We start from the raw sequence: 21,727 nt of genomic DNA on the forward strand, positions 1-21,727 counted from the left end.
CTGCATAGCTTCTGTATACATTTGAGGCTGAGACTCCTGTATAATGTCAATTCCTGCTCTTCTCTATACTACAGAGCCAAGAGTAAACACAACTGGATTATCACAGAGGGTTTTAATCATTCCCTAGAAAATAAGTATAATTCCACATAGTGCATGAATATTCATTCAATGCTTTAGATATATAATGTGTGAGGATCTGAAATAGTTTAATTTCACATTATTGAATTTGCATTTCATAATCAGAGTATAAATAAAACATTACAAATATCGAAATATCCTTAAATTTTAAATTTTGGACGTCGTATCTTAGAAGAAAAATCATAGCAGGAAAAAATGTATGTCAAAAAACACTACCAAAATGTGTAAATCAACTAAAAACACACAGGTAAGATAACAATCTCCGTAAGAACCCCGTCACTGATGCATACTTACTCCTTCATTTCTTTGGATGGGGAATTACATGCAGGAAGGAATGCTGCTGGGCTACTTAATTTATCCAGAGTACACGCTGTTCCTATGGCTCGTACCACTAACCCCGACTCTCCCTCCAGATCAAAGCACTGTAAGTACCCGACAACTGCATTTCCTCTCATTTCAAGTACTTTCAAGCCAATCTTCCTCTGCAGTTCACCTATAAGAAATAAAGAAAATTCATTCTTTGCTTCACATCTCTACATGACATTCTATACAATCGTGACAGAAAACATGCTTAAAAATCACAGATTTTTAGAACTTGAGGGAAACTGAAAAGATTATCTGTCCAGTTGCCTTCTTTCAGAGAGACAGGATTCATGAGCTATATTTATAGGTGGGTGCGACAAGTAAGGTCCACTCATGCATGCGCTTCAGGTACCAGATACGTTTTGCTTCTGTACTATGTGCTGGAACTCTTCCCTTCTGATTTTTCCCAGTGCTGTGGATGAAACCCACGGCCTCATGCATGCTCAGCAAGCGCTCCATCACAGTTAATCCCCAGCCCCTCTTCCCTTCTTCTAACTGCCGCAGACACAGGTAAATGAGAAAGATAAAGCTCAAACTGTGTGGCGTTGATAGATTGGTGGGACAAAATGACACTAAGAAAGTAAATATATGTATTATGTATCCTGAAAGTATAAAAGATACAGAATATAGAACATAAATCTATTATCATATGCTATATATTATATAGGTACAGATTATATAACAGTAAATATGGACAACAGATACACATCTATTAAATATAACATTACACTTGTGCATCATATGTGAAGATATTGTCACACAGGTATACAAATAAATACAAATTTTAGGTGGTGCATGAGTTGTCCAAAGACTAAGGAAATTTAATAGGGTAACAGGCAAATAGATGTAATGGGTAAATGTAATGGGTAGATGTAATGGGCTAGCAGGAAAATGGTTAGCAAGGGTAGAGGGAGGGATACAAGTAAATTTTCAGGAAAGAACTACGAAAAGATAACCTTTGAACAGAGATTATCAGAAAGAGAAGTGATTCGTCAAAGTTCAGACTACAAATCAATGCTAGGAAAACAAGAATCCAGTTATTTCATGAACATAATTTCCTTTTGTTGCTTGGGCAGGAAGGGAGCACAAGTGTTTGCTATAGATTTCCACCCATTAACAGTGTCCACCAGGATTGGGCCAGGGGTAAGGAGTCAGTCACTTATAATTCATAGGTTTCATCCTGAAATTCCACGAAGCTTTTCAAAGGAAAGTGAAAAATGTAAGAATGTTGTCAATCATTAATGAAGTTATTTTATTTAAGTACCTGACATTAAAGAAATGAGTCTCTGTCTGGCCTCATTTGATGCCCTTGGTGTACGAATTCGATCAATCCATTGATACTCTGGGTCTTCATTGACCACTAGTTCTTCTACAAATCCATGAATTATTACAGCTCTGTAGCACTTTGGAATAGATGTTGCTGTTAAAGTAAATTATCTATTACACTTCTGTTTATGACAAGGTTAAGTTCCAATTTTTAAAAATGCACATTTAAGGTCTTACCTTTTGGCTATATAACGAACACTTTTTATTATGACAGTCTCAGTGTAATTATAACACTTCCAATCATATAATCATCTAATATCCATTTGATGCTTAGAAATAATTATTTTTTGGATGCGGGCTCTCACTTTTGTCATGGAAGTATAAATTTTTATAACTTAGAAAACAGGTATGGATCTTACATAAATACAAACTTCAAAAACTCAAAATTATTCAAGCTATCACATAAATCTACACATTCTTTTATATTTTATTCACCAGCTAAAAAATGCTGAAGAGGCTGATAGGGAAAAAGGAAGCCTTCTACATTGTTGGGAATTTAAACTACTACAACCATTATTCATCAAAAAACTAAAAATAGAAATTCCATTCAACCAGCTACTTCCCCATAAGTATCTTCTTGAGAGTTTAAAAATATCATACTACAGGGATACATGCAGCCCAATTCATAATAGCTAAATCTTGAAAAAATGGGTAAAGAAAATGTGGTATTTATACACAATGGAGTACTACTCTGCTATAAAGACAGATAAATTTGAGTCATTATGGACTTGAGTCCATAATGTTAAGTGAAATAAATCAGACACAAAAACTTAATTAGCATGGCTTCTCTTATATGAGAAGCCCAACATATAAATAAAGAGCAAAATAAAAGATGGACAATAACAAACACAGAGATAGATCTTTTGCAACTGGGAAGGGGACCACGAAATGGGGAGGTGGGCAGAGAAGAGGACATAAAAAGAATTAAGAAAATAGATAATGAATTTTTTTTAAATCTTCAATTATTCAAAGCTCTTCACAAAAGTTCTATACGTCACGTCTGTGGTACACAAACCACAAATATCAAATCATTACCGTTCTGACATAAACCAGGGAACACAGCACTACAGGTTTAATAAGCCACAGTCACAGACCCAACTGACCCTGCAGTCAGTGGAGATTCCAGTCTCATTTAGTATGTGGTCATATAAGACTCACTGAAATCAAATTATCATTATTTAAATAATATCTGGTCAGATTCAAAGAGGGTACAACATGGGAACATCTACACCAAACTACTCTCTAACACAGACAACTGAAACTAGCTCAGACACCTAGGGTTTCTCAACCATGAGCTGTCCTGACCATGCCCAATTCACACCCGTACATATCACGCAGTTCTTCGATCTTCATACCTGCAGAAGCCTGTGTAACACGCGTTAGCACCATAGTGCTGGGGCCAGCATTCTGCTCGTATGCTGTAGGATCCTATACTATAGCAAAGTATCACGAGATTTCTTTTTTTTTTCTTTTTCAGGTGCTGAACTACATCCCCAGCTGATTTTTTCCTTCAATGTTTTTAGCAGTCTATTTTTGCCGTATGAAGTAACTGCATTGATTGTGGGGAATTGATACATACACACATGGCATCTCGATCCTTTTTACTTCTCCTTCCCCCCACCCCAGCTAAGCCCTTTTTTGTGACATGATCTCACTAAGTTTCTAAGTTGCCCAGAGTGGGCTCAAATTTACAATCCTCCTGCCTCAGTCTCCAGAGGGCTGTGACATCAGGCATGTACCACACATGTGGCTCCCTGAAATTTTCTCACCTAAATTCCCTGTACTTGTAAAACTAGATACTATTTATTCTCAAATCAAATAGCCACAGAGCTACAAGAATTATTATTGGAAAATTTAAAATTTTCTCTTTGGCATTAAAACCAAAATACAACACCTCTTCTCTTAGCCTTTTGAAATATCAGTTTGATTTTTCTATATTTAAAAATTGTTAAATTTCCTGTTAAATAAGACAGTGTATTTACTTACTACAAAAGAATTTGACTCCACACGATGACTGTCTAAACCTATTCAAATCATTGAAGAGGTCTACTTTAACAATCACATTGATTTCTCCACGGATACCTATATAATCAAAGGGAAAATCAAGTTACCACCTTACAAAAGTAATGTACAATTTAATAATAAAGGAAATCAGTGGCCATTAATGACTTTAAAATAATGTATCAATCGTAACAGTATTAACTTCATTATTTTCATTCTCAGCAGTTTCCTTGCCACATGTCCTGAAGCAGAACATAGATGCACAAGAGGATGAGTAATGTTGTGTATTACCACAAGCCTCCATTTATTCGAGCCAAGACTAAATGGAAAGACGTCCACTTAAATTTATGATGACGGTGGTGGTGGTAACATTTACCGAGTATTAAAAGATGTCACATTGACCCGAAAAAGTAAGTTCTGTAGCAGTATCACCCCCATTTTACAGAAAAAAATTAATATTTAATAAAAGTCAAATACTTTATGTAGTGTCAACAGCTAGCAAATGGCAGAGTCAGATTAAAAGTCAGATCTTTATGATCACAGACTATATACTTTCAAAAATTAATGCAAGATTCTTATCAGCAAGAGTTTTATTCATTTCAATGAGTGTAAATTAATTTAAAAATTTAAGAGTAAGTTTTACAACATGACCTTATGGGCTGGGGATATAGCTCAGCAGCACAGCGTCTGCCTGGCAAGTGCGGTCCTGAGTCCAATTCCCCGTACCAAAAAAAAAAAAAGAACATGCCCTTACCTCTAAACTTTACTAAACAGTTTCACTGGACAGCCCTGACTTCATATCAAATTCATACTTAGGGTGGAAGACTAAGAAAAAGTGATCTACTTATGTACTATAGTAAGAGATTATATTCCTAATAAAGAACACACACACATATTAAACAAACTATAAGTAACATATAACATTAAATGGTTTCAAAATTCATTCATATAGTTATTTATTGCCTTAAATCCATGCCAGGATGAGTTCTTCAGCATCTTTATTTACTTATCCATCCACTCATTCATTCAATCATTCACTTATTTTTGACACAGGTTTTATTCTGTTACCTACACTGACCTTAAACTCCTAGGTTCAAGCAGTCCTCCTGTTTCAGCCTCCTAAGTATCTGACTATAGGCACATATCACCAGGTCCCACAGCAATTTGTTAAACTGGTAACATAACATCTGGTTGGATTTTTATTTTTGATTACAAAAGTAATACATATGCTTTGTAGAAAATAAGGGAAAAAGCAAAAAAGGACAAAGAAGAATGGAGCTGCAATCCAGAAATAAAACTACTGCTGCGCACAATGGCACAGGCCTATAATCCTAGCACTTGGGTGGCTGAGGCAGGAGGATCTTAATGAGTTCAAGGCCAACCTGGGCTACATAGTGAGTTCAAGGCCAGCTTGAACTACATAGCAAGATCCTGTCTCAAAAAGAAATTAGAAGATAGAAAAGAGGAAGAGGTGAAGAGGCGGGAGAGGAGGGGAGAGAAAGGAAGGAGGAAAGGAGAAGAGGAAAGAAGATCAGACGCAGGGTTAAAAGGATAAACATTTTATCATGTATTCTGTCAATTTCTCCAATGATACTAAAACAATATGCAATTAGTTGGGTTCCAAACATCTTTGAGATCACATAATGTTTCCTAACAAGAATTTTGCAGTTCATAATATATCACATACATTCTTTAGTTCACTATTTCCTGAAAACATGTTCTTTTTTGACTGTATAACTTAAGACACATAGATAGATAGGCCCAGGGCTGGGGATATAGCTCAGCGGCATAGCACCTACCTGGCAAGCGTGAGGCTGTGAGTTTGATTCCTGGTACCAAAAAAAAAAAGAAAAAAGATAGATAGGCCCTAATTTGTTTAAACAAATCCTGTTTTTAAACTTGTTTTATTATTTCGAATGTTAATAAATAATAATAGAATATTACTGTCACAATAAACATACTTATATGTAAACCTCGGCAAACATTTCACTTTATTATAAACAACTGCATATTTGTTCCTATCAATTAAATTGCTGGATCAGAAATGTAAAAAATTGCAGAAAGATTTCAAGGCTGGAAAGAGAAGTGTCAGCTGTGAACAGGTCCATTCATCACTCTACAGAGACATCATACCATTAGACTAGGGCTTCCCAAACTCTTTTGTCACATGAACGCTTTGACCTTAAAGATGATAAAGAAACTCACAAAGTGTTTGTTTATATGGTTCATATCTACTGATATTTGCACACTAAAATCTAAAATAGCAATTTGTGAAAATTACTTACTTCATTTAAATTTAAATTAACATAGGATTTTTTGTAAAAATAATTATTTTCAAAAACAAAAAAAAGTTGTATATGTAGCTCTGTGATACAGTAGTTGCCTAGCATACTTAAGGCCCCTAGGTTCAATCCCTAGCACCAGGAAAAAAAATAAAAGTTTAGTGAAAAGAGTGGTAATTATATTTTTGCAAAAATCTACAATGTCTACAGTTTCCATATTTGCTGTGTTCAACTTCTGACAATAACCTACATCAAAAAACATCTAGAAAGCACCACTGTATACCTGTGAGAAAGTGAGAAAAAAGTGAATGACATGAACATTATGCTGAAAACACTTCTCAACTCACAGACACAGCAGGAGCATTGCGGGGACCAAGTATGTTGTTGGACCATACTTTGGGAACCTTGTTCTAAAGAAAAGCCTCTAAAGAATTTTTAAGCAAAACAAGATCAATACTATTAGCTTATGAGCTTGAAAATGTGTTTTAGAAACAGGGTACCAATACTTTTTCTTTTTGCAATGCTGAGGATTAGACCCAGGGCCTCACACATGCCAAATATGTGTTCCAGCACCAACGTACACACTCTATACCCTCAAGATAATTGCATTCACTTCCTATATAACAAAACTTCAGGAAGATTTAATTTATGTTCAGAGAAATAACAGTTCTACCCACAATATTTTACTACTGTTTCTTGTAAAGGTACTGGGGTTGAACTGGTCATCACTTTGAATTCATTCCCTGTTTTTTTTTCTTTTTTTTGAGACAGGATCTCCCAACAGCTCTAAAGTTGTCCAGACTGGTCTTGAATTTGGAATCCTTCTGCCTCAGCCTTCCAGACTGCTGGATTTACAGGCATTCTCTTATCTCTTTTTGAAGATCACGTTTTAGAGATACATATTTTAAAAGCACCAAATAGAGCACAAAGGTCTTTAAGGATAAAAACAAAAGATTAAGATTATCATTTCCTTTCCTAAAATATCACTTCTTACCATGTATGGTGTCATAAATTGGAAACCATCCCGAGATGACTGTAGCAGCTTCACTATACAGTAGAGGATCAATATCAATGTACACTTTACCAATGGCATCATTTGCGCTGTAGGTATCATGGTCCAGAACCGTGATCTGCAGAGGTTCATCTTGTAGATCTTCATCATCCACCTAAAAGTACAGCCTGACATTAAATCTCACAGCTTTAAGATCTTAATCACCACACATTATATATATATAGCGAATAAAAACAATTACTTATGTCTAAAAAAGGAATCTTACAGACTCATCCCTAAACACAAATGTGGAGCGATAAGATACAGTCCCTATAATTAGGGCTAAGGCTGAAGCTCTGTGGTAGAGCAAATGCCTAGCATGCATGAAGCCCTGGGCTCCATCTGGCACCTAGTCAACCAAGTCTTCCTTAGAAATGTTTTAGATGTTTAAATTTTAGCTGCATAGCAGTATGTCTCACTCAAAGACTATACTCCCTCGCCTTGCTTTCAACTGGAAGGATATAAATATTACACAGAGTTTAGTAGGGTAGAGAAAAACTTAAGGAGCTCTTTCTTGCTCAGCTAAAAAGCGGACGTTGTGTATCCATGCCAAGCGTGGTGGTGTGGGCCTGTAATCCCAGCAGTCAGGAGGCTGAGGCAGGAGGGACTGCGATGAGTTTGAGGCCAGCCTGGGCTACACAGTGAGCTCAAGGCCAGCCTGGATTACATAGCAAGACCCTATCTCAAAAAAACAAAAACAAAAAATATGTTAACTCTCTGGTCGCTCTATCTTCCCCTTTATTCTAGCTCCTTGAATAAAGGATGCTGACCTAGAAAACAGACATGATCCCTGGAACTCCAGCTGCTAACGTAGAACCTAACATGACCCTGAGACACTAAAGAGAAGCCACGGACATCTTGCGTGTGGATGAGGAAGCAAAAAGAAGGGTCCCTGGGGCCAAAACAACTACATGGAGGTACCACACTACCCTTACGCTGCTTGGTGCAACACCTGTTTCACATGAGAGACAAACAAATGTCTATTCTGTATATGACATTTGACCGTTCCAAACACATAGAAATGAATGTAACTTACAGCTGAAAACAGGGTTAAAAGAGAACTTTATAATTAATGTTAACCATAAACAAAATTTAAGCACATTTTTCACACCATTTACATTATAATTAGGAGCACTAGTCAAAAGCTACTAAATTTTAAGGCAAATGACTGGTAACTTTAATTTTTAAAACTCAGTAACATTACAAAGATCCTAACTTCAGAAAAGTAATAAATATATTAGTTTTTTGTATTTTTAAATAAGCTACTTGAGTACTGTTCAGCCATAAAGATTACCAGTACTGCATCATCCACCAGTAAAGCCAATGTTTCTTTCTAGTACTGGAAAATGAATCCAGGGCCTTCACACTGAGCTACATTCCCCAATCCTTTTTGATTTTTTATTTGGAGACACAGTCTCTAAGTTGCTCAGGCTGGGCTGGAACTTGTGATCCTTCTGCCTCAGCCTCCCTGCGTGCTGGGATTATAGGTTAATGCCACCATATCTGGCTCTACATGTCATTTTCTAAAACATCAGCATCATGAAAATTACTCCAACACATGAAGTGTGCCTCCTCCTCAAATTCTAACAGCACTCTAATTACTGAAGACAACTTGTTTTAACCATTTCAGGGGAGGGTATCAAAGTAAAGTTAAGCAAAGCCACATGTGGTGGTGCACGCCTGTAATCCCAACACTCAGGAGGCTGAGTCAGGAGGATCACTGCAAGTTTCAGGCTGGTATGGACTACAAAGTGACCTCAAGGCCAGCCTGAACTGCATAGTGAGACCCTGTCTTAAAAAGACAAAAAAAAAAAAGTAAAATTATGTAAGCATTCACATGTTATTCTAGGGCAACACATGCACATTGGGAATTCCATCCAAAATCATCACTTTCTCTGATTTTTATAGTCCATATTTTTACCTTAATACAGTAATGTAGTTCAAAATGACACAGCAAACCAAAAACATATATAACAATGGATCTTTCAAAACATATAATGGTATTGGAGGGGGTGGCTGCTGGGATAGGGTCTTTGCTATGCAGTGCAGGCTGGCCTTGAATTCACTATGTTGGCCTGAAACTTATGGCGATAGTCCTGGCCTCAGAACCCAGGTGCTGGGATTAGCATGTATCACCACACCTGGCTAAAATATTTATAGGTACTTTAGAACAGCTTAAAAAGAGAGCCTATACACACACACAGGAAAAAAGAAAAGTAGGAAATCAAAACAAAAGTCAACTAAACACATAAAGGAAACTTAAAGGCACTTCCTGATTTCAAAACTTGCCACAAAACTACATTTATCAAAATAATACAATAAAGGCATCAGAACAGACATGGATTATTGGAAAAAAAGTCTATTTACATATGTCCAATTTTTTTCTAGTTTATCCCAAAAGTGAAGTTAAAAATAATTCACCAGTTTCCAGCCCACAGTTTTAGCAGCCAAACTGTACTGTTTTTAAAAGAGCTGGAGTTCATGGAAACCAGAAATTACTTTCCTTAGCGGTCCCATCTGGCTGGAAACCTTGGGACAAAAGTTACTGACAGGGAAGTTACTCTAGTGATCATTGCTTTGAGAAACACAGTCACATTGCACTTTGAAATAATAAATAAAAGTGGCCAATGCCGATGGATACTCTGACTCCGCAATGAGATACATATCTTTTTGTATAAACTGAGGATTTCAGTTTAGCAGTAGGTTTCTGAATATGAAGTTCTATTTTTTAGCATACCTAGGCCACTTCAACTTCTATAAACACATTAACCAAAGGGTACAAATGGCAAAAAAACCTTTAAATCTATGTGCTGTTCTTAAGTGATTTTTGGTGTATGCTACCATTTAAAGAAAACTACAGTAATATTATACTTGACTTCTATTTTTCCTCTCTAGTATCACATACTGTATTTTCTTAATTAGAATTTTTTAAAGGCTCAATATTCCTAAAGAAGTAAACAAAGAAAAACTTTTATGATGTAGAGAAACTATTATACCTGAAATAAAAGGTACTCTTACCATTTCTGGGGGGAAAGGATCACCTCAAAAAAATACACGAATGAAACTGATGTTTAAAAACTTACCTCAAATTTAAACCATTCTGAGTTCCACTGAGGGTTGAGTGACTTGAGGTACACATCTGTTTTAAAGGTAGTATTACCAAACTTAACCTAAAAGCAAATAAAAAACTATTACAATATAAATATCAAAAATGTGAATGAAAGTAAATGTTCATGTCAGCCAAGGTATGGGAGAAAGACTAGGCAGAGAAGGAGAAGAGACGACTATCCCCCAGACGAAAGGGAAGAAGGTGTGGATGTGTCCAGGCAAGCTTCTAGAATGCACCTGGTACCCGGGATCACCAACCGTTCTGCCTGACCAGCTCCACAGCGAAGTTAAAACACAGGTCACGCCAGCAGAGGAAGGAGTCGGTATGGCCGCTAAACAGAGCACCGGTGCAACAGCGAAGTGTTGGGCTATGGAGTTCAGTGATAGAATGCTTGCCCAGCATGTGAAGCCTAGGGGTCTACCCGCAATACTGAGGAGAGAAGGGGAGCGGTGAGGTGAGGTGAAGTGAACTGTGCAGAAAGATAAAGAAGACCAGCTGACTGTCCTTTTGCCATCTCAGAAGAGAATCCAGAACTATAGGTCATTATGACCAGAACGTAATAATATTTCCTTGCATTTTGTAACTTCCTCATATTTGTTATTTTTAGTCCCTTATCTGTGCACACAGTGATCGGAGATAAACTATTATATTTTATGTTCCTACCTTCAGGAACAGTGAAAGGTGTTGGACGCAGAGACTATCTTATTTCACGGCCAATCTTGGCAACCATTAAATCACACCCCAAGCTAGGTAAATAAGGAAATGAAAATGGAAGAACGCGTGCTAAGTCCCTGAGATTTTGTTCTAACAGAAAATGGTGCCTGCAAAACCTCAGGTTGGATTTGGAGGTGCAAGAAGCCTAAGGGCAAAGCGTCCAGGAAACCACTTCCTAACTTGCCTCACCCTTCGTAAACTGACCTCTTCACACTCTCCTCCTGATCCCTTCGGGTAGCACCATAAAGTATCCTTCTTAACTTAAATATACACTAAATGTACTGACTTTATGACAATACCCAAAGGAATTTTGTAGTGGATAATAAATGCTGCTTATAGCAGGTTAGAACTATAACACTTGCTGATCTATTGGTCAAGCATTCCAAAAAAGTTTTTAAAACTAGAATACTGAAAATTATTTTTCTCTTCTATTTCATCATTTCATCTGAATTACCAAGTATGGTATCAATTATACACAGTTTGATTAAAGGGTAGAAAAACCCTGGATTCAATTCCCAGGACCACAAAAAATAAAAGCATATGCATGCTAAAGAATATCACAAAGTCAAAGACAAATAAGAAAAAGTATTTGGTAAATATGTCATAAAGAAAAAAAAAGATCAACAGTAATGAAATCAACAAACAGCAAAGAAAAATGGGCAAAGGACCTGAACAGACAATTCAAAGAAATAAAAATACAGATGTCTTTTAAGTATATCAAAAAATTATAAAGCTCATTCTAAGAGAAATGCAAGCTACAACATTTTTACTTAGACTGACAAAGACCAAAAAATTTAAAAACCATGTTGGTGAGATATTCTCACGCTCTGTTCACATGGATATAAATTAGAACAACCTATGGGGAGTAGCGTGATAACACATATTGTCTTGGTTACTTTTCTCTCGCTGCTGAGACAAAATACCCAACGCCCAAAATTAAGGAAGGAAAGGTTTATTTAGCTCACAGTTTGTGGAGGTTTCAGTCCATACTCGGCTGGCTCGAAGGCACAACTGCACACAGCAGGGGCAACTGTTCATGGCAGTGGGACAGCAAAAGCAGCAAGAGCAAAAGGGGAGGAGCAAGCCAGGAGAGCAAGCTTCTTTCCCTTCCTTATACTGTATGCAAACTACCCGCCCCAGGGTGGGTGTGGCTCTCGCACCCATAATCCCAGCATTGGACCTCGATCAATCATAAACTCTAGAAGCCCGCCCCATGACTGCATGAGGTTTTGTGGGGACACTCAGACACACACCATAACACACACTAAATTTTAAATGCTGTCCCCTTTAGGCTACCAGTTCTGTTTCTTAGACTGTGCCACACTGGGGAACCCTTCTCTGGTCCCCTCCTGTCTCTCAGGAGCTATTCCAATTCCCCAATAAACACTGCCCACTCTTAACCTCCTTTGTCCTTTTGGAATTCATTCTTTGATTTCCAGGGACACAAACTCAAAACATCTGACACCTAGCAGGTTGGGCATTCTATATCCCCTATTTCATTTTGGAAGCCCCACTGAGATCTTCAGAAGGAAGACTTGGCTTTTGTTTCACAGCACCCCGAAATACTTTGACTGGATTCTGGGTTGTGACTCTTTTGGGTAATCAACAACTGTCTTTTGTTGGTCAGCTGCGTATGCCTCATCTTTCTTGTTAAAATGATGATAGTTTTAAGTTGAGAGCAGGGAAGATTGTGATGTCTTCATCTTTAAGTTTTTTTGATGGGTCATTTTTATTTTTGCAGGCAGGGCCTTGTGTTCCTGCTTTGTATACGCTGCATTTAGACTTCCTAGGTGCTGCACTTACTCGTAATCCTTGTTTGGTGGTTCACAGAGGGTCTGTTGTCTTACTTTAGACAGCGGCACTGGGGAAAGGTGATGCTGAAGGTCCCCTAGTGGACTTTGTTTTTTCACAGAAACTGTATCTTCAGGGTAAATTTTAGACAGAATCTAGCCTTTTTACAAAATACTATAGCATGCTTCAAATATGAAACACAGGACTCTCAGCCAATTAAAAACTAGTTAGCATTACTACTGTTCTTAAATCTGGGAGGACAGACTTCTCTAAGGGAGTTGGCCTTATACCCCCTCTTCCATGCCTGTAGAAGGGAATGCTATGCCTGCTCTGCCTAGGTTTCCTCTCTGGTTTAATCCTTCACTGGTGAAGGGACAAATTTTAGCTCTTGCAGTACCCAATTCGCAGCATGTAAGACTGAGAGTGACAACTCCTGCTGAACAAACTGTCCTACCAACTCATCACAAGGATGAGGCGAAAACCTCTTGCACTACTAAAACTCTTAGTTCCAATCTCTTCCTGCCACTCTGTCCTTCACTTCTGGGGGGGAGGCATGTTTCTACTAAGGATCAGAGGAAGAGACCCTGAAAAGATCTTGAGAAAGGGAGGTTTTCTAAACTGCTCTTTAATCTCCCACTAAACCAAAGGACACAAACGCAGTCTACTTGATGCCATGGACCTCCTTTTTAGGTGGGCAGGATCATGGCCCAACATGGCAGACACAACTAGGTCAGGAGATAGCTGAAGCTATCCCCAAACTTAGTAAAGTCTACAGACTTAAACCTAGAAGGAACCTAATGATTTACTTTTCTCTCTTACTCTCTCACCTTCTCAAAAGGCCCCAATCTCCCCTCTCTTATGTCTAGTTCTCATCATTTCTGTGTGGTGGGGCGGGGGGCTGAAATTGACGCATGTACTCATGCTAATGTGGAAGTTGTCACTGCTAGACAATCAGCTCAGGCTTCCACAGGAAAACCTACCCTGTACTGCTGCTGAGAGGCGCCTAGGCATTTAGGCAGACTGCACAAAAATGTCTCAAAAGACGTCTTTGCCCTAGGGCTTAAGGGTGGGATTTGGGGGAGGGGGGGTCCATTACAAACTTTATCAATCCCCAGAGATGTTAGAAAGCAGTTGCTTAGGTCTCCTGATTTGCAATGAGACAAGCCTGACCTGTGTTCAAAGTACACATGCAAGCCACTGAAAAACTAGAAACCTCTAGTCCTTAAGGTTCTACCCTAAAGCAGGTACCATGACTGAACCTGAGGTTCCCTTCCCTTGCCCTCTGTTCCCTAACGAAGAACTAAGCTCTTCAATTATTTTAAACTGTATACTATGAATCCGAAAAAAAGATGAGCACCCCCTGAAAATAAAAATAGCTGGAATTACCTTTAACAGCCTGTCCCTTTAGAGAGAACAACTACATACTGATATCAAAACAGCAGCTCTGGTTATCAGCTATGGCTATTAAACAACGACAAACCTGTACAGCTGGCTATTTGAAGAAGAGAAAGCATCAGCCCAGGGCCCTTCCTAAAGTCAGTCTTTGCTTTCACAGGTGTGAACAGGGTTTTGCCTTCTGATTCTTTTTATAGATTTCTATTAATTGAAGACTATAACAAAAAGTTCCGAGTAGTGTTTTTATAATTACAAATCTAAAAACTATAAAAAGGTGCTGTAGTTCAACCTGGCCAGGACATCTGAGAGTGCACTCCAATTTAAACAACTGTTTTGTGAGTTTGTTTGTCCATCTGTCTGTTCCGTGTATGTCAATAACCAGTTAAGGCACCTGCAGCTGCTTCATTTAAGAAAAGTATGTTTTTGAGTTCAATAATTTCTTTTTATTTTTATTCTTTTGGTTCTTTTTGAGTTTTCCATAGAAAAGCATTTATATAGGCCTGGTGGGGGTGGCAAACTCATTTAAAACATTACCACACAAGGACTGACAGGCTTGAGGCTTACATAAGAATAAAGGCCTTGAAGTTTGATAACATAAGTGTTACATATGATTTTGGTTAACATGTATATGTTCCTGTGTGTTAACTTTCAGACATATATTATTCTCCAGAAGTTTTACTTAAATTGGCTTATAGATAAATAAACAAGCAAGACATTATCTCAAATGCTTGTGATTCATATAGCTTCACAGTAAGCTAATTTGTCTTTATAGCTGGTAATATTTCCATCAAGGTTCCTAGGTAACCAAAATAGTATCAACAATCAGCATTACAAATGTAATGTCTATTACTGTTTGTGTGCAGTGCACAGTCAAAGATGATATATATGGCTTTAATAAGTATTATCCGTTATAATGGAGTGTCTAAAGTAATTGTTTTCGGCTATAATTAAAAGGTTAAGTTTTCTATCTTACAAATATTGAAATGCTCTTGGATTTATAAAATATTGAAATGCTCTTGGTTAAACTTACAAAACTAGATTTAAAGGCAAAGGTTCTTTATTTTACCAAAATAAGTTTCTTGTGTTCTCATCATTAGGCATTTGGTTACTAAAAAGTGAGCTTTAAGAATCAAAGTGTATTTAAATATTAACCTATAAAATGTTTTCAGTAATCAGTTCATGACTGATTAAATAAACAACTATTATCTCAGTTTATGACATAATATGTAATGTGGACACATATGTATGTATACATCTAAAAACAAGCTATGCTGTGAATCTAAGGTTTAAAGTTAAGTTTATAGAGTTAAAATTACTTAAGTTTAATACACACAAAGTAACAGGTGGTCTCTTTTATACACTATGTTTAGACCTTAAACATGATTGAAATGTGACATCTTTCTAAATTTGGCCCTGACATTTAAACTTGATCTACATCTATTGGTTGTGTTTAAACAAGAATGTTGTTATTGTACAAATGAGATACACTTATACGTTTGCTAGTAAGTCTACCTGTGGTCATTAACACTGTTTCCTAAATTTAACAGAGCTGTGAAGATGTCCTTCATTCCTATCAATATATTTACACCTCATAAAATCTGTTAAAGGAGCATAAAATTTGTTTTAAGAGGAGAAATGAATTATGTAAAGATTTCTACATAGCTGTGATAACAACTAATGCTAACCTTATAGTACAGCAAAGGGTATATTTGTGCTTCCCCAGGGTACAGGCCTTGAACGATAGGAAACTGAGAAGCATCTTATCACACTGGTGACTTGCAGGTTAAAGTTGTTTGTGGTGTAAAAATTTTTAGGCTCAAACATCTCACGTTCCCTTACTTGTGTTCCAGCTCCTTGGGATGAAATGTGCGTCCCAATCCAGTACCATACAGCCAGCCAGACGATGTAAATACATCTGCAGGCTGTGTTTTGTGATTGTCATGTGTTACACACGCGTTACAACACTCACAGATGCTCAAACCCTGTGCAGGCAAGGCAATGTCCCTCTAAAATTAAAGGTTGGACATTAATAATCTGTAACGTACATCTATACCCAGTCAGTGGGCCCCCAAAATTTGTGGGCGTTATGTCCTTAGAACACCCTCAAATTGTGAAAAACTATAAATTTCAGATATTAGAAAAATGTCTATAAATGCCTATTTTTATAGTTTAAAACCTAAATATGCTATGTCTCCAGCAGTTATGTAATTTAATTTAATAAAATACTATATTTATAAAGCTTTAAAGTGCAGGGCCTTGGGGGCTGAGGATTTAGCACAGTGGCACAGCACCTGCCTGGCAAGCACAAGCTTGTGAGTTTGATTCCCGGTACCGGAAAAACCAAAAAAAAAAAAAAAAAGCGTAGGGCCTTTTGGTGGCATCTTAGGGCTTTACAAAGAAAAAAACTGAGAACACTCATGATAGTTACACATGGTACACCAACCTGTCATCATCCCAGAACGCTGGTGCACCTGCCAGAGATGGATTACAGGGCAGCAGCCAATCAGCAGCAAGAACTGAATCATGCTCTCAGGTTGACTACTTGTAAACCTCCCACCAAAAAGAACAATTGCAGTGGTTATTTGTGGTTTCCATGAAATTGCAGGGGATTTCCACAAACCATCAGTTAGGTTATAAGGAAAAATGCAGGAACAATGAGGCCATGAACTGAACTGCAGCTTTGCAGAGGTGTAGTGTACCTTCTACTTAAGTGTCACTCTGGTAACGGAGAATAGTTAAAGGATAACAAATTGGGTAGAAGTTTCTTCATGTCATTTAATACTTTGTAATTATTTAAAGATATCTGACCAAAAAGTTATTCTATACTAAGATAAACACTTAAATGTGTTTCAGAGATAATGGCAAAACTTAATGGTTCTAGTAATGGCAGCAAGATTGTTCTACTAAAAAGTTACGTTGCCCGTGATCTTACGTGTTCACTGTAAAGCCTTATAACTGTTATCTGAACATTCTTCAAAGATTCAGCTTCTAACACAACCATGCAATGAGCCTAGGAAGCTACCATGGAAGCTATAAAAACTGAACCAGAGTCTTTAAATTCCTTAATTAAAACTGTCCCTCAAACCACCGAACCCTCCGAACTGGCTCTTGTTTGCATTCTAGCTACTTGTGATGAAATGTGCACTGTAACCCAGTATGAGCTTCTTATAGCTAAAACTGGAAGGACTTGTGACAAATATCCCCTAATAGATAACGCTGATTAGTAGTGAGGTCTAGAAGCCAACTAGTTGCAGTCATTATCCAGTCCATTAAGAGCATTATCTGCATATGGCTCTTTTCCTGAATCTGCCTTTCCATTCTAGTGCTCATGCTTTGACTGTACATGCTTTAATCTTAGAAAAATTTGTTTATTCTTGCCTGGAGGCAGCCAAATTCCAAGTGACCATGCAGATGGAACCAGCAATATGCCAAACTCCTTTTACCCCGATCCACTAGATAGACCTTGTAAAGGGAGTTCATAACTGCTAAACTGCAACATGACTTCCATTCAAGGCCCATTACATTAGCTCTCTAGAGAAGGCCCCCTGACTGCAGTCTCCCCTAGACTGACCCTTCTCAGCTGGAGGCAGGTAGACTAAAATTCTACCCCTTCTACCCTAACTGAAGTTAGGGATACCTCTTCAGGGAGGGAAATACTACAAGCATATAAGTTAGGCAGAAATTAATAAGCAGTCAGACAGGGACAGGCCCTTGAGAAGTCAGTGTAAAAGATGAAAATACATCAAAATTGGCTGGAAGCATATCTGAAGAAGGCACGGCCTAAAGATAGCCACAAATCCTTCCCTAAGAAATGAATGGAAACTTGAGATGATACTGTAATTGGTACCAAGAAGCCCATTAAATACAGATATGCATCAGATACCCAGATAGCTGACCAGAACACGTGGACCCATCTCTTCCCCAAAATGATGTGGTTTTAGAAGCCATAAATAAGCCAGGTTTAGTGTTAACAGCCATATGCTCTTACTACATGCCCTGCTTCCTTACTGGATCAGTATTAGTTAAGCAGCTAAACTTGTAATCTTATTGGTTTATTACAGTTTGACCCACATTGTACCCACCTCATTCTTTTGCTCTATACAACATTCTTGGAGAAAATGACCTCATGGCAACATACTCAGGACCCTTCCTGTCTCTTAGAAGCTATTCCTATTCCCCAATAAACCTTGCCTACACTTTAAAAAAAAAACTATTTGTCACACAGAAGTGCACAATGACATATGTCAGCATTATAGAAGCAAAAGATTAGAAACAACCTAAATATTCATTAATTTGGAACCGATTAACTGAACCATGGTAAAGCAATGAACTAAACAGAAGAATAAAGCAGCTGTGTACACACTGATAAGGAACAGCATCCAAAACCTTTCTACTGTAGAACAGTATAGACAACATCTTTGGGGAGAGAGAAAAAATGAACAAACTTTTATATATAAGAACTAATAACAGGTTGTTTAAAGGGCAGTGACAGGATACTCATTTTGCACCTTTTGAATTTTGAACCATGTACACATAGTATTTATTTTTAAATGCACTATTTTAAAATTTAAAACTTTAAAAATTAAAATTCAAATAGCAACAAATATACTTTGATGAAATTATACTGATAGTATTGATTGGTTCCCAGAGGGTGCAAGTACGAACTTTTGACTAGAAAGAGTATGAAGTTAAAAACAAAGGACATCAAAAAGTTCTAGCTTGTGTTGAGTATCAGGAAAAAATTTTTATGTCAAAGTGAATGGAATAGGGGCTGGGGATTTAGCTCAGCGGCACAGCATCTGCCTGGCAAGCGCAAGGTCCTGAGTTTGACTCGGGGTACCACAGAAAAACAAAAAGAAACAAACAAAAAAAAGTGAATGGAATAGCAAATTTGATAAATTTCAAAGCAGTCCAGTACCAAGGTATAACTATACAGTCTTCTGGATCTATTTCCAGAATTGAACTGACGGGAATACTTCCAATACAAGCCCTCAGTTCCCCCAAAAGTCAAAAATCTAAATAATCATTCAACAGTAGAGTGATTAAATAAAGCATATGCATTCCTACTAAAGAATGGAGTACTACACTCAATTGTAAGTACTGTTATGAGAAAAAAATATCGTAACTAGAAACACAAGTAGAATATAAAAAATATATTTAGATCTGGTTTAAAATATGGAAAAGAGGGAAAGCAGATGAACAAAAGCCAAAGAAATACTGTAACAGCAATTATCTCTCAAGAAGCAACTGATACAGTATAGGGAACACAGTACACTATGATAAATTAGAAGTAAGGAGCTTTCAAATTATACTTCTGAATATTCTAATCTTTTTAATGGGAAGTATTCATGTATTACATAATTTTATTTTCAAACCACAAGATTAAAGAAATGAAACTTAGGGGAAAAGAAACGGGAAGAACTGTTCCCTGCTTATGAATCTAATTTTCATTACATTTCAGTGTACAAGGCATGACTGAAAAACAACCGTTTATGATGCTTCAACTTATTTTTTCATCTTTGCCATACTGCAACAGTATTACCCATACAACCACTCTTGATTTTCATTTTCAGTATAATACTCAATAAATTACACAGGCTAACACTTAGCATCTGTGTTAGAAGATTTTGTCCAACCGTACACTCCTGTAAGTGTTCTGAACACATTTAAAACGGGCTAGGCTTTGGCCTATTTGGTAGGTTAGGTATTTTAAATGCACTTTCAGCTTTTAATATTTTCAGCTCACTACAGACTTACCACGATGTGATCCCATTGTAAATTGAGGACTATTTATAACTTAAGAATGTTATGTTGAATTTACCGGCTTTATCTGAAGTAAAATGTTGTCAGGATTTGTAAAACCATTCAAATGTCAAATATACTTAAGGATTTTGAGCCACTTGCCAAAAAGAATGCATCATGTTTTAAGTTACAAGTTTAGAGCCCTCTTTTCGTCCACAACCACAGCTGTGCCATATTGTGCTTGGGAGCGGGGGGGGGGTCAACTGTTCATCATAAATACCCTGAGGATCTAACAGTCCCTAAGCTATATTAGACAAACAGAAGACCAGATTTAAGGAAAAAGGAAAAAGACGAGGGTGTGTATTTGCCAGCACTGTGATAATTTCCTTTCTAGTAAAGGAGAATCACAGTTCATTCAGCCTTATTTAAGTCAGAGGAGATTTTATTACTCAGCAATTAAATAAATGCCTCACAACTTTATTAAAGAACATCAGGGATTTTTAATGGAGATTCCTTCCCTTCTCTTTTCCTACTCATTAGCTAAATTACCTTAAGAAAGTTACTTAAGCTGTTACTTAAATCTGTTTTCTCCCTCTGGAAAGCAGAATTGGTTTGAGTACATATTATGTAAGATAATGCACGTAGGCATCTAGGAAAATGTCTGCTATATAGAAAGTAGACACTAAATATTAATTTTTCCTTTCTCTGTTCCCTCAAAGGCTCCTGGATAAATACAAAATGGCAACACAGTTTAGCCAGTTTGCAAGATAAATATTAATATTGAGATCTATTTCATTAATATTTCCCTTGTATAAATACCCATTTTATTCATCCTAGATATTCCTACAAGAATAATCATCTTCAGTAATACTGTATTTCGTCTTCACAGGCTATCTAAAATCCTATCAGGAAAAGCAACTCTTGCAATCAATACAACCTGAGTTAGTACTCAGCTAGTCAAATAACTTGTTTAAATTAGAAAAATCACTGAACATGGAAGACACACGTTTCAATGTAAAGTAAGTAATGATTCACTGTCTTTAGTGTAAGGCTAAGGACTCTTCTTTATGTGAAGGCCCCTGTTTAGCATTCTACATCACCTTTTCTTCCATAAACTATACTTATGTTTCATCCTTGGTTGAATTAAAAATTGCTTGTAAGAAAAATATGAACAAAGAAAGAATCCTGTACTTTTTACAATCTTTTCTCCAACTAATTCAAGAGCTAATTTTTTCATAAGTCTTCATATAAGGACTAAATTTTCATACTTTACTGATTTATATAAGGCCTAAGTAAATTACAATAACAAATACAGTTGACATAAACAGATTTGGGACTACACACAACCACTTCTTAGTAAAGTACACTAGCAAGTAGTCTAATGACACAGGCGTATTTGAAAATACGCTTTGTGAAAGGAACGCGGGGCACTGGGGACCACAATGAGTCAGTCAATGGAAGTTAGGTAAGGGAGCTTCTACTGTATAAACTTTTTTCCCTAACTTTAAGACTCTTCAGCAGACTGTATCCCCCTTACCCATACTGACCTGTATTTCCCACTCTATTAATCAAGAGCCCTCCTTTCAATCACATATGCTCTATCCTTTTTTGCTTTTATCAAGCTTATCTTATTTACCTGAAAAATGCTCTTGGGATGGGGAGTGCCTGTGGAAATTTTACCATTCTCCAGACCCAGCATAAAGATTTTTCATAACTAGCTAGGAGCAATGGTATACACCTGCAGTCCCAGTGCTTGGGAGGCTAAGGCAGAAAGATCATTTGAACCCAGGAGATTGGAGACTAGGCAGATGTTGC

At 37.2% G+C, this 21,727-nt stretch overlaps 1 protein-coding gene across 1 annotated transcript in view; it reads right to left on the reverse strand.

The window, feature by feature from the left end:
* Positions 1 to 21,727, reverse strand: part of C2cd5 (C2 calcium-dependent domain containing 5) — a gene marked incomplete at its 5' end in the record, with an annotated part of 89,455 nt that overhangs the window by 63,297 nt on the left and 4,431 nt on the right. Inside the window, 5 exon segments of the mRNA XM_005379074.2 lie at positions 433 to 631; positions 1,766 to 1,921; positions 3,814 to 3,909; positions 7,105 to 7,276; positions 10,245 to 10,331. Coding sequence (XP_005379131.1) covers positions 433 to 631; positions 1,766 to 1,921; positions 3,814 to 3,909; positions 7,105 to 7,276; positions 10,245 to 10,331 — 710 coding nt within the window.

Source organism: Chinchilla lanigera, unplaced genomic scaffold, assembly GCF_000276665.1.
Source record: "Chinchilla lanigera isolate Chin_1 unplaced genomic scaffold, ChiLan1.0 scaffold00012, whole genome shotgun sequence".
Taxonomy (NCBI): Eukaryota; Metazoa; Chordata; class Mammalia; order Rodentia; family Chinchillidae; genus Chinchilla; species Chinchilla lanigera.